The 12665-nt window shown below is 43.2% G+C and overlaps 1 protein-coding gene across 1 annotated transcript in view; it reads left to right on the top strand.

Annotated features, from left to right (window-relative positions):
• The window catches only part of CDH13 (cadherin 13), a 1043800-nt gene that overhangs the window by 536910 nt on the left and 494225 nt on the right, over positions 1 to 12665 (top strand). Inside the window, exon 5 of the mRNA XM_082607144.1 lies at positions 12492 to 12644. Coding sequence (XP_082463270.1) covers positions 12492 to 12644 — 153 coding nt within the window. The remainder of the gene's footprint in view (positions 1 to 12491; positions 12645 to 12665) is intronic.

Here is a 12665-nt window from a genome sequence, read left to right as displayed (position 1 = left end):
AGACCCAAGCATGGCACTTTGGGGGAAATGACAGCAAAACAGGATCAGGGGATGTGTGTGGACTCAGTGACGTTTGAGGCTGAAGACAAAGGCAGGTTATAAAGAGCCTTGAATGCATTTCTGAGGGAGCATGAATTTTCCCTGAAAGTGATGGTGTAGGGGGGCCCTTGAAAGGTTTTAATCAGGTGTAATCCGATTGTGAGAGAGAGTAGGTGCTTCAGGGGATGAGGCACTTCAAAGCCTCACACAGGTTCTAGCCGAAGCACATGCAAAGGAGAATAGAATGTCAGGCTTTCAGTGGAAAATGATTGAAATTGTATTTATGTTTGCTTGTGTTTCCAAGCGTCAGACTTAACATTAAAATTTGTCCTGAATTATAAGAATAACAAGAATAAGCGTTGAAATTCTCAGTGAAAGGGCAGCCAACACGCATTTCCAGGGAGAAATTGTTCGATTGTTCGTGTTTATTACTTCCAAATGGGAATAGCCCCAGGTTCATAATGCTGATTTTGTTACACTGCTTTCTCTGAACTGTGGTTCAGATGAGTGTGTAAATATTTGGTTTAACATTTCTTTGGGAACCGTGAAACTCTGAACTGATGGAAGGGAGAGGAGCGGAGCAGTGGCAAGGAAGGAAAGTTCGGCAAGTTAGTAAGAGATGAAGTGTGTGTAGTTCAACAGTGCCCAAGGGCATGGTTGATTTATTATCCTTTTACATGGCAGAAGGCATGCAAAACCCCCCAGACTGCACCGTTACTATGCCAAAGCTCAGAGAGTGTGAGAAGGTAAAGATGTTCCTGCTGGGAATTTGATGCACAGAGGAAATGGGTGACCCCTTGGGTACATATAAATCTGGGAATTGAGACTTGGAAGTCCTTAATCTTGGCTCTGCCTAAGATGAGTATCTCTGCTCCGAGTCTTCACAGGGTGGGTGTGTCAGCAGGAGTCCAGACCAGGAACACTTTCAACAGTGCCAGGTTCCAGTGCTTTGTTGATTCTACTCCTGGGGCACTCCCACACAACCCAGCAGACTTTGATCAGGTGGCCATGTGGAGTGGGGGTTAAGGCCATGGGCTCTGGATACTTGGATTCAAATGCAAGGCCATTATGTAGCTGACTTTGGTAAGGTGTTTGTGACTCAGTTTCTTTCTTTGTAAAGTGGGGATTAACATCAGTACCTACCCCATAGAATTGTGGTAAGGATTAAATGAACTTATGTATGTAAGATGCTTAGAATAGTGTGTGGCAGAGTCTTATTTTTCAATAAATGGTAGCCTCTGTCATAGTCATCATCATCACCACCGTTTAATAATCATAAAAATAACAATTGCCTTACATTATTGAGTAGGTTTATATACTGATGCATTAGGTATCTCTCAGATCACTTATCCACAGTAACCCTTTTAGGATAGACATTATTTCCCTCATTTGGCAGAGGATGGGAATGAAGTTCAGAGAGGCCACATGACTCCCAGTGTGTCCACATTGTTAGTGAGCTCCAAGCTGCAAACCCTAAGTGTCCTAAGCACTCTGCGCATTTAGTCAGGATAGGTTAGGTTCAGTGGTGGTAATAAGCAACTCCCATTTCAGTTGATCAAAGTAAAAAATCAAAAAAAAAAAGTTTTAACCGAGCTCCATGTCCATTGAGGGGTTAGGTAGGGGCTCTGCACCTTGTCATTTTTCTTTCTTTGGGATCTAGGTTGATGAAGTCACCACTATTTGGAACATAGCTCATCACCTTGGAGAAGGCAAAAAGAACCTGGCTAAGCACATCATAGCTCTTAAAGCTTTTACTCAAAATTAGCTGAAGTTACACATGTTACTTTCACTCACACTTCATTGGCTAAAGCAAGTCCCCGTTCCTGAAGAGCCAGAATATTAAAGAACAGCCTCAGTGACTACTTCCCACTACCATACATCTGATTCATAAGTAGAAGAGACAACAGGTATAGAAAATCTAGACTTTTCACTATGGGTTCCAAGGGACCATCATGTGTGTGTGTGTGTGTGTGTGTGTGTGTGTGTGTGTCCGTTATTTATTTGTCTTTTGTTTTACAACTTTATTGGAGTATAATTGCTTCACAATGGTGTATTAGTTTCTGCTTTATAACAAAGTGAATCAGTTATACATATACATCTGTTCCCATATCCCTTCCCTCTTGCGTCTCCCTCCCTCCCACCCTCCCTATCCCACCCCTCCAGGCGGTCACAAAGCACTGAGCTGATCTCCCTGTGCTATGCGGCTGCTTCCCACTAGCTAGCTACCTTACGTTTGGTAGTGTATATATGTCCATGCCTCTCTCTCGCTTTGTCACAGCTTACCCTTCCCCCTCCCCATATCCTCAAGTCCATTCTCAAGTAGGTCTGTGTCTTTATTCCTGTTTTACCCCTAGGTTCTTCATGTCATTTTTTTTTTCTTAAATTCCATATATATGTGTTAGCATACAGTATTTGTCTTTCTCTTTCTGACTTACTTCACTCTGTATGACAGACTCTAGGTCTATCCACCTCATTACAAATAGCTCAATTTCGTTTCTTTTTATGGCTGAGTAATATTCCATTGTATATATGTGCCACATCTTCTTTATCCATTCATCCGATGATGGACACTTAGGTTGTTTCCATCTCCGGGCTATTGTAAATAGAGCTGCAATGAACATTTTGGTACATGACTCTTTTTGAATTATGGTTTTCTCAGGGTATATGCCCAGTAGTGGGATTGCTGGGTCATATGGTAGTTCTATTTGTAGTTTTTTAAGGAACGTCCATACTGTTCTCCATAGTGGCTGTACCAATTCACATTCCCACCAGCAGTGCAAGAGGGTTCCCTTTTCTCCACACCCTCTCCAGCATTTATTGTTTCTAGATTTTTTGATGAGGGCCATTCTGACTGGTGTGAGATGATATCTCATTTTAGTTTTGACTTGCATTTCTCTAATGATTAATGATGTTGAGCATTCTTTCATGTGTTTGTTGACAGTCTGTATATCTTCTTTGGAGAAATGTCTATTTAGGTCTTCTGCCCATTTTTGGATTGGTTTGTTTTTTTGCTATTGAGCTGCATGAGCTGCTTATAAATTTTGGAGATTAATCCTTTGTCAGTTGCTTCATTTGCAAATATTTTCTCCCATTCTGAGGGTTGTCTTTTGGTCTTGTTTATGGTTTCCTTTGCTGTGCAAAAGCTTTGAAGTTTCATTAGGTCCCATTTGTTTATCTTTGTTTTTATTTCCATTTCTCTAGGAGGTGGGTCAAAAAGGATCTTGCTGTGATTTATGTCATAGAGTGTTCTGCCTATGTTTTCCTCTAAGAGTTTGATAGTTTCTGGCCTTACATTTAGGTCTTTAATCCATTTTGAGCTTATTTTTGTGTATGGTGTTAGGGACCAAGGGACCATCTTGATTTTTGGTAGAACCACAAGAGGCAAAGTCAAGGGACCCAATGAGCAGGGGGGTGAAACTCACAGTCTGCATTAAGAAACCAGAAACTCAGGAAGTGATACATAAGAATCCCAGTTATTCTGTTGGACAATAAAGAGATGCAGAAGTGTGATACTGATGGGCAGTGAATGGACTTTGGGCCCAGACAAGTAAGGCACAATGACTGAATGACCCAAAGATGACTTCTTTTTCTGGTCTGCTGTGACCTCTTTGAGCACATCTCCCATGTCGCGTAATGTGGGCTTCATAGAATATACTGAACTGCGGGCCCTTGAACACTCTGGAACTCGTGAATCGTCAGTAAATATATTGAAAAGAAGAGAAGAAGGTAGAGGGAGATAATATGTTAGAGGAAATTATACTCAAGAAGGAAACATCTTATTAAAATCATGGGAGAGAAACAGACCATCAGGCTGAGTGAATGGTGGTGTCAGTTTGGAATACACTAACAAATATAAACCGAGTTCCCTCAGTAAGAGCAGCATTGCGCCAATTATGTATGTAAATATGTGTATTTAAATATACATATTGGTCCTTTTGTGGCTGGCTTATTTCACTTAACATGATGTTTTCATCCATATGGTAGCATGTGTTAGAATTTCCTTCACTTTTAAGACTGAATAATATTATTCCATTTTATGCCTGTACCACATTTTGTTCATCCATTTATCCATTGTTGGACACTTGGGTTCCTTACACTTTTTGGCTATTGTGAATAATGCTGCAGAATACTCATTCTTTCCATGTGTCAATGGATCATTTAGTAAAGATGATATTGAACTTGGCCGTGAATAAATTTTTTAAAAACTCGCAAGAGTAGAAATTTCATAAGCCACATTATTCTATGACAAGTTGGAAATAAATAATTAAAATGTTAGAAATACTTGTAAATTAAGAAATACTCTCATTAAAAAAAATTCTGTAGCCTACAGAAAGTAACCACAAAATTATAACTATCAGAAAATAGTGCAAAACAACCCACCAATTAAACACTGAATCCTATGGAACTCAGCTTAAGCTGTGCTTAGGCGTAATCTTAAGTGCCTTTCTTATAAAAGAAGGGAAACAAAGCCGGTGCAATGATAGTGCTGAGGAAGGGTAAGTGTAGTGTATTCACATCTCCTCCCCCCATCATGTGTCACTGGAGTTTGATTTTCCTTCCCAAGTGCTCCATCCTGCCCTTAACCTTAACACCCTCCGTGGGAGGATGGAGACCATTTGAATTCGGTGGTGAACACAGCCAGCCCTGCTGGTATGAGAACCCCTGGTCTGTGCAGTTGGTCTCTAGCCATCCTCCTCCTCCGGTGGATTGCCAGAGTGTTGGTTCTGTGCTTCTCCACCAGGTATTTTGGAACTCTTGGCACTGGGTTTTCCTTAGTCCCCCTTGTTAATTTATAACCTACTGGTTGAAAGTTGTTGAGCAGCATGAGGGTGAGAGACGGGCATGGATCTAACAGCTGCCCAGACTGCTGAATGGCTAAGTGTCTTCAAGTTCAAAGGCATGTCAAAGACGAAACCACAGATGAGAATTAATTACTGCTTACAAATCACCTTAGAGAACCAACCTACCGATTAAAAAAAAAATGCCTTCTAATAACTATAGGTAAAGGCAATAAGTGGGTTTTTTCCTATTTAACATGAAGTAGAAAACAACTTCTAAATTAGCATATACACCAAGCTCCAGTAATTACTCTTACATGTTTTAAAAAAGTTGTTTTGGTTTTGAGTTTTTTGTTGTTTTTAACTGTATAATAAGTAATATAGGCTCATTTTATGAAACCAAAAATATTCTAGAGTGAAGGAAAAAATATCATCCCTACCTCCATCCCCCAAAGACCTATACTATTCACATGTGATTTATTCCCTTTGGAAATGTGTGGGGGCGGCGGCTGATTATTTTCTGGTTTTTCATCCTTTCGATCATATTGCTTCTATACGTAGAATCTTTTATCCTTTGAAAATAAATATCTCCTGATTTTCTAAATAGGTAGAATTAGAGCATTAATTTAGTTGGCTATGACAGGGCAGAAGTGCTAGGGTATTTGTGTTGGAGCTGCTTTGTGCAGCGAGCACAGTGTTTGCTTAGACAGAGGGTCTTCACACAAGGGAACCCTTTGCAGATTATAAGGATGGGGAAGCGTTCTAGGTCCCTTCATGACTCCTGGGCATTACCACTGCCTGGGAAGTTACCTTTGGGGATTTGTAAAAAGAGAAATGAGGGCTTCCCTGGTGGCGCAGTGGTTGAGAGTCTGCCTGCCGATGCGGGGGACGCGGGTTCGTGCCCCGGTCCAGGAGGATCCCTCATGCCACGGAGCGGCTGGGCCCGTGAGCCATGGCCGCTGAGCCTGTGCGTCCGGAGCCTGTGCTCTGCAAAGGGAGAGGCCGCAGCGGTGAGAGGCCCGCGAACCGAAAAAAAAAAAAGAGAGAGAAATGAGAAGATACTGAGGTTGCATAGGTAAAGTGACCACATTAAAAAAAAAGTTAGTACAACAGACTTTAATTTGTGAGTTTATGAAGCATTTTATGATCTTATAAAAACATGCAAACAAAGTTGCACTTTTTTTCAAAGCTTTAATAGGGTGTCTTATATGTTCCAAACCCAGGAAATGTTAAAAGAATAAGAAATAAATAGCCCAAGGGACAATCACCACCCCCAACAAAGAGGCCATCTGCTCTCTGTACCTTGATGGACCTCAGTGGTGAGCAGGGCTAGACCCAGATGATGAGGTTGTCTCCCTGGAGCAGGGCAGAGGGTCAGGAGAAGCTCCAGTGAGTAGGCAATCCCTGGTGCCGAGTCCAGGAAGACCAGGAGGGGCTCTAGCAGACAGGACGGGGGGATAGGAGTCCAGCTGACCTAGGTCCAGAGAAAGTGGGCAAAGTTCAGGAGGCCCATGGCTCATGGTGGCAAGAGAGAGAGCTGGAGAAGCAGGTGGAGGCCCATCAAGGAGGTCCCTGGGGGAATTTCATCTGGGAGCAGTGGGGAAACATTGAAAGTTTTAATCTGAGAACTGTCTTGGCCAGATTTGTGTTTGCATTTTGGAATGGCCGTTCTGGTTGCAATTAGGACACGAAGGGAGAAGAGAGAATCAGAAACATGGAGGCCAGTTAGGAGACCACTGTAACATTCATTTACTTACTTGGTATGCAAATATTTGCTGAAAACTTACTGTGAGTGTTGTGTGTGTTCTTGGCCCTGACAACAAAACAGTCAAAACTCTCTAGTGGAGATCTGAGTTAAATTACAGGTACTGGAGATTGGCAGAGGACAGAGCTAGAAGTTCTTACAGTAAAGAGAATATACAGAACTTGGCGATTGTGGCATTTTGATGTATCAAATACATTTTCCATAGGGGAAAAAATGATGTCAGCACAACTAAGGAAATGTCTGAACCTACAGGGAAGCACTGTAACGGGCAATTAAAAACCACACTGACTGAATAAAGACACAGACCTACTAAAGAATGGACTTGAAGATACGGGGAGGGGGAAGGGTAAGCTGGAACAGAGTGAGAGAGTGGCATGGACATATATACACTACCAAATGTAAAATAGATAGCTAGTGGGAAGCAGCCGCATAGCACAGGGAGATCAGCTCGGTGCTTTGTCACCACCTAGAGGGGTGGGATAGGGAGGGTGGGAGGGAGGGAGACACAAGAGGGAAGGGATATGGAGACATGTGTATGTATAACTGATTCACTTTGTTATAAAGCAGAAACTAACACACCATTGTAAAGAAATTATGCTCCAATAAAGATGTTTTTTAAAAATACCACACTGACTAAAGGTAATGTGGGGTTCTGGACTGGATTTTGGATCAGAAAAATGATAGAAGTAGAAAACTTGGTGAAACCTGAATACATAAAATCTGGAGGTTAGTTAGTTAATAGTCACACATCAATGTTAATTTCTCATTTGTGACCAATGTTCCATGGTTATAAAAGATGTTAATATTAGGGAAAATTGGATGAAAGGTATATGGGAACTTTATACTATCTAGGCAGTGTTTCTATAAATGGAAGTTTACTCCTACCCCCAAAGTCTGTATCTATCTATCTGTCTATAAGATATAAAATATATTTATATTACATAAATATAATAATATATAAAAATATTACATACTATATATATATATAACCTCCAACCACACTGAATAGAAAAATTATAGAATAATTTATGCAAAATGGTCCTATTTATAAAAATGTAAAAACATTCAAAATTGCTATATATTCTGTGAGTATGTATATATGTATATAAATTCATAGAATACCTTTAAAACACAATGCAACTTAGTATTGTTGGCTACCTGCAGCAGAGAATGGAGGTGGGAACGGGATTCAAGGGGGGACCCTGGCTTTGTCTAATACACCACACTCAAGTAGGAAGGAAGTAGGCAGTGAAAACACCCTTTGAAACTCAGACCAAGCATCACTTCTTGCTCCAAGCCTCTGTATTTCCTGCCCCTTGCTGGGTGCGGAGGACTCTGGTCCCACCTGAGCCATGCCACCGACACAACTGATGTTCCGGTCACCCCCATTGCTGCCTGGGAAGTGACTTTACCCAGGTATGCAGCAGGACTCCTGTGTGCTATTTACACGCCCTTCCCAGAGTGTTGGCACGCGGCATCCAAGTTCTTTCTCATCATTAGCTATTTTTTTTCATTCCGACTCAGAGAACAAGGAAGGAAAATCCCACTGTGAAAAGAAGTGTTGAATTACAAAGAATAATAGGAAAGCCCAGCTAATTGTGGAGCCCTGCTATGTGGCATAATGTGTGTTAACAGCTGCTGCAGTAGCGGGACTCATGACAGGATTTGTTCTGGGCAGGAGTGCCCTGGATTTCTTACATTCCACCACATTAAACACAAGAAAAGGATGATAGCCTTGGGGCCACAGCCATAGAGCAGCATTTGGACAAATCTTAGGAGTTTAACGTAGTATAATAAAGGTCATCTGGAAACCCACCTGACTTGCATGGAACAGCTTTGATGCGTGGCTGAGGCCACAGAGCTGTTGGGTAATTCCTGAATCTAAATTGAGCCAAGACTCCCATCTTTCCCGGGGAGAATGATCCCTACTCCCATGCTTTCTTCTCCAAGGTTCCTCCATGCCCTGGGGTGCCTTTGATACATACGGAAATATGGGACTTGGAGAAATACCAACTCTGCTTTACTGACGTTCTAGAAAACAGGCTTTTAAGAGTTCCTAATAGTGTTATATGTTTAAAATAGGTCTGGAAGGGAGGTAGCAAACAGACGCAGCCTTTTTTCCAGCAGAAGTCTCCCAATAGTAACGGTGGAAAACATCACCAATCATAATGAGCGTGGATGGCGCTGAAATCCATCTAAATCGGTGGTCCTCAACCCCGGGTGTGCATAGAATCATCCACGGAGCCTATTAAAGCACAGATTGCTAGACCCCACCACCAGGGTTTCTGATCCAGGGGGTCTGGGTGGAGACTGAGAATCTGCATTTCTGAAGAGCTCCCAGGTGATGCCCAGGCTGGTCCAGGGAACCGTATCTTGAGACCACTTGTTTCAGGGAGAATGAGGCCCTTCACTTCCCTGTGCTGGCGGCCCTGTACGGCTCATCAGTCTGGGGGCACCGTGCCTGGTGTGGCTATGAGCGCTCCTTCAAAGCAGATGCAACGCTGAGGACCAGGAGGCAGGTTCAACTGATATGTTCAAAGCCAGGCCTTTAAAAACAAAATGTTGGGCTTCCCTGGTGGCGTAGTGGTTAAGAATCCGCCTGCCAATGCGGGGGAGACGAGTTTGAGCCCTGGTCCGGGAAGATCCCACATGCCGTGGAGCAACTAAGCCCACGCGCCACAACTACTGAGCCTGCGCTCTAGAGCCCGTGAGCCACAGCTACTGAAGCTCGTGTGCCACAACTCCTGAAGCCTGTGCGCCCGGAGCCTGTGCTCCGCAACAAAAGAAGCCACTGCAGTGAGAAGCCCATGCACCGCAACGAAGAGTAGCCCCCGCTCGCTGCAACTAGAGAAAACCCACATGCAGCAACGAAGACCCAACACAGACAAAAATAAATAAATAAAATAAATTTTAAAAAATGTTGAGAGAGAGAGAAGACTTGTGCACTGCTGAGCAGCGGTCTTGCTCCTTCCCCAGAGAGTCAGTCATTTAAATCCAGCAACCAGCACTAATTAAACAGGGTTCTCTCCAAGACCCTGCTTCCATGAGGTCACGTGGTTCAAGATCTCTAAGAGAGAGAAAGGAAATGACACAGACCTGATTTTTACAGCAGGAGGAAAAGTTGCCCTGGGAGGATTTCTGAGTCTAGAATTCAGCTTTCCATGTTGAGTGGCAGGTAGAGGAATGGGAGGATGGCAGTGTTTGCCTCAAGAGAGCTTTCAGGACTGTCTCCCACTGTGTTTCTTCCAGAAGGTCTGGGGTGCTGTGCTCCCAGCCCTTTCAGAGCAGGGAAGGGTCAAGGAAGGAGAACAGATCACAGAAGCCTTCTCCTGACAGGTGCTTTCTAGTGGGTGTGGTCAGAAGTCCACTCTTAGGAAGCAGGACAGTTCCATAGCCTTTGTAGGTTTCCCATGTTCATTTCCCTTTAGTTAATATGGCTTTTGGAGAGGACTTGTCCCACGGGTGTGTGTAGGGGAGCAAAAGGAAGAGGTTTTTTTTTTTTTTTTCTTTTTGCGGTATGCGGGCCTCTCACTGTTGTGGCCTTCCCCGTTGCGGAGCACAGGCTCCGGATGCGCAGGCCCAGCGGCCATGGCTCACGGGCCCAGCCGCTCCGCGGCATATGGGATCCTCCCAGACCGGGGCACGAACCCGTATCCCCTGCATCGGCAGGCGGACTCTCAACCACTGCGCCACCAGGGAGGCCCAAGGAAGAGGTTTTAATCCATATTTGGGCTGAAGTGGTAAGAGCAAGAGGGGAGTGACGGTAAATGTGAGAGACGAAGAGGAACAGAGTTGGCTCAGGTGCCCCTTCCCACAGTAAGTCTGTTTCCAGGTCACTTCTGTCCTGAAACCAGAGGCTTTTGTGAGTTTTGTTTCTAAAAAGGACATGTGTTCCCTTAGAAAGGGATTTTTTTATATTGTGGCTAAGATGTGTTTTATGCCTGGAGGTGTCAGTCTTACCCATTAACAACAATGGCATGACGTTGTTATTATTATCATTCTTATCTTAGTATTCTAATTGTTAGCTCTGATTTATTGAGCCCCTTCTATGTGCCAGGAAGTGTACTTTGCACACAGTATCTCAACAAACTCTCAGCAACCCTGGGAAATAAGTGTCATTATCCCTATTTTATAGATAAGGAAATCGAGAGGCAAAGAATCACATTCAGGGTCACAGGACTGATCGTCGGCCAAGCTAGGATTGAGACATATGTTTGTCTAATCAGTGGGGCTCCTCGTTAAACAGATATTGGTCTTGGTCCCTGCGGTATGCCGGGCACTTTGCTAGTCGTGGGACTCAGTGGTGAGCCCGATATGCTGAGGCTGTTGACCTCATGGAGCTTCCAAGCAGTGGGGCTAATGTCAGTTGGATTCAACTGAGTCAAGCAGTGACTAAAACTTCTGTTCATCAGAAGATACCACATACCTTATTTTTAGTCTTGCTTTAGATGATATTTTCTGTTAATTAAAAAAAATGCAAGCAGAGGTAACTGGTGTTTAATCAAAATTCTCAGTGTATTTTAAATAAAGAATATTTTAAATCAGAAAAAAACTGTACTGCCGTATGGACTGCGTCATGCTCTTACTCCACTGGTCCTGGCAGAGGAGGCTTGCCATGAGGCTCACGCTGCCTTAGGCACCACTGCCACCTGGTGACACATGTCAGAATTGCAGGCATGGCGCCAACAGAAATGCCACCACCACACCTCTTCCTGATTCCACCAGAAGGCACATTTCTGGTTCAGCCACCTAAATCCTCCAGGCTCAGTTGACTATATTCCAATAGGTGCCTGTTTACTTGTAAATTGATGACAGCCAGATCAGTATTAGCTTTCTTTTATCTGTTGTTCTGAATGTCTATTGTGTTAGTGACCTTTATAGTGTTATAATCAAATTAATGTCTGCAGGTATTGATGATAAAGTGATATTAAATATACATGAATGCTTGTTAGAACTCTAGAACTAACCTATGCAAATTATGATTTTCTCTTTAGTTGGATACTTTCAGATGACATCAAAACATAACATAATTTGCCCCCTAATTACCTCTCAACCTCACCTCTCCTCAAACCATTCTGGAATTTTCGAGGCTTTCTCACCTGCCTGCTGCCTGTCTATGCTGTTCGCTCTGCCTGGAACTGCCTTCCTATATCTTTACCTTTTGAATTTATTCTTTAAATGTCAGATCAAGGCTGACCACCTATAGGGAATTCTCTTAAAGTGAATTCAACAATGACGGTGTTGCATAGCAGTGCCCCTAGGGAGATGGAAGATGGCTTCTGAATCCCATCCTTGTTTCTTTAATAACTGTGACCATGGCAAGCTTGCGTAATCTCCCTGAGTCTCATTGATTTCATTCATTAAGTATGAATAATAATGTTCCCTGCCCCCAGCATTGTTGTCAGAGTTTTTTAAAGTGTGTGTAAAATTCCTTCTCAGCACCATGCCTAGTACCTGGTAGAAGCAAGGGCATAGGTGGCGCTGTTGATGACTACATACACGTAGATACCTAGAACCCTGATTAATGCCTGCCTGGTATAGGACTGTCAAATGTTTTCCATTGCTTATTTGGTCTTACTTGCAGAAAAAAAGCCTGTTTCCTGGGAGTTAAAAATAATATAAATGTCCAACCTTGAACTTCATGAAGTTACTTCCCTCTTAGATTCATCAATATACATCACCCCAGGGCTGGTAAGCTTCCCCGGCTGAAAGCCACAAAGATTTGCATATTAGGATGAAAGGTGTTACATAGTGATGCTATTTTTGGTGATGCTGCTTTAGTCAAGTTCATCCAGCACCTCTGCGTTGGCATCTGTGATTAGTGGATTGGTCACCGAGGTGTGTTTGTACTGTGCTTTCTCTGTGTTTTCCAGCCAGAGTCTTAAGTGTCGCTCTGTTTCTCTGACCAGGTAGTCGATAGTGACAGACCGGAAGGGTCCAAGTTCCGGCTCACTGGAAAGGGAGTGGATCAAGAGCCTAAAGGAATTTTCAGAATCAATGAGAACACAGGTAGCGTCTCCGTGACACGGAACTTGGACAGAGAAACGATCGCTACCTACCAAGTGAGTACCCCTCCCCCCCAG

Source organism: Mesoplodon mirus (assembly GCF_964341445.2).
Source record: "Mesoplodon mirus genome assembly, chromosome: 19".
NCBI classification, from domain to species: domain Eukaryota; kingdom Metazoa; phylum Chordata; class Mammalia; order Artiodactyla; family Ziphiidae; genus Mesoplodon; species Mesoplodon mirus.
Note: the sequence above shows the minus strand (reverse complement) of the source record. Positions and strands in the feature narration are given on the sequence as shown.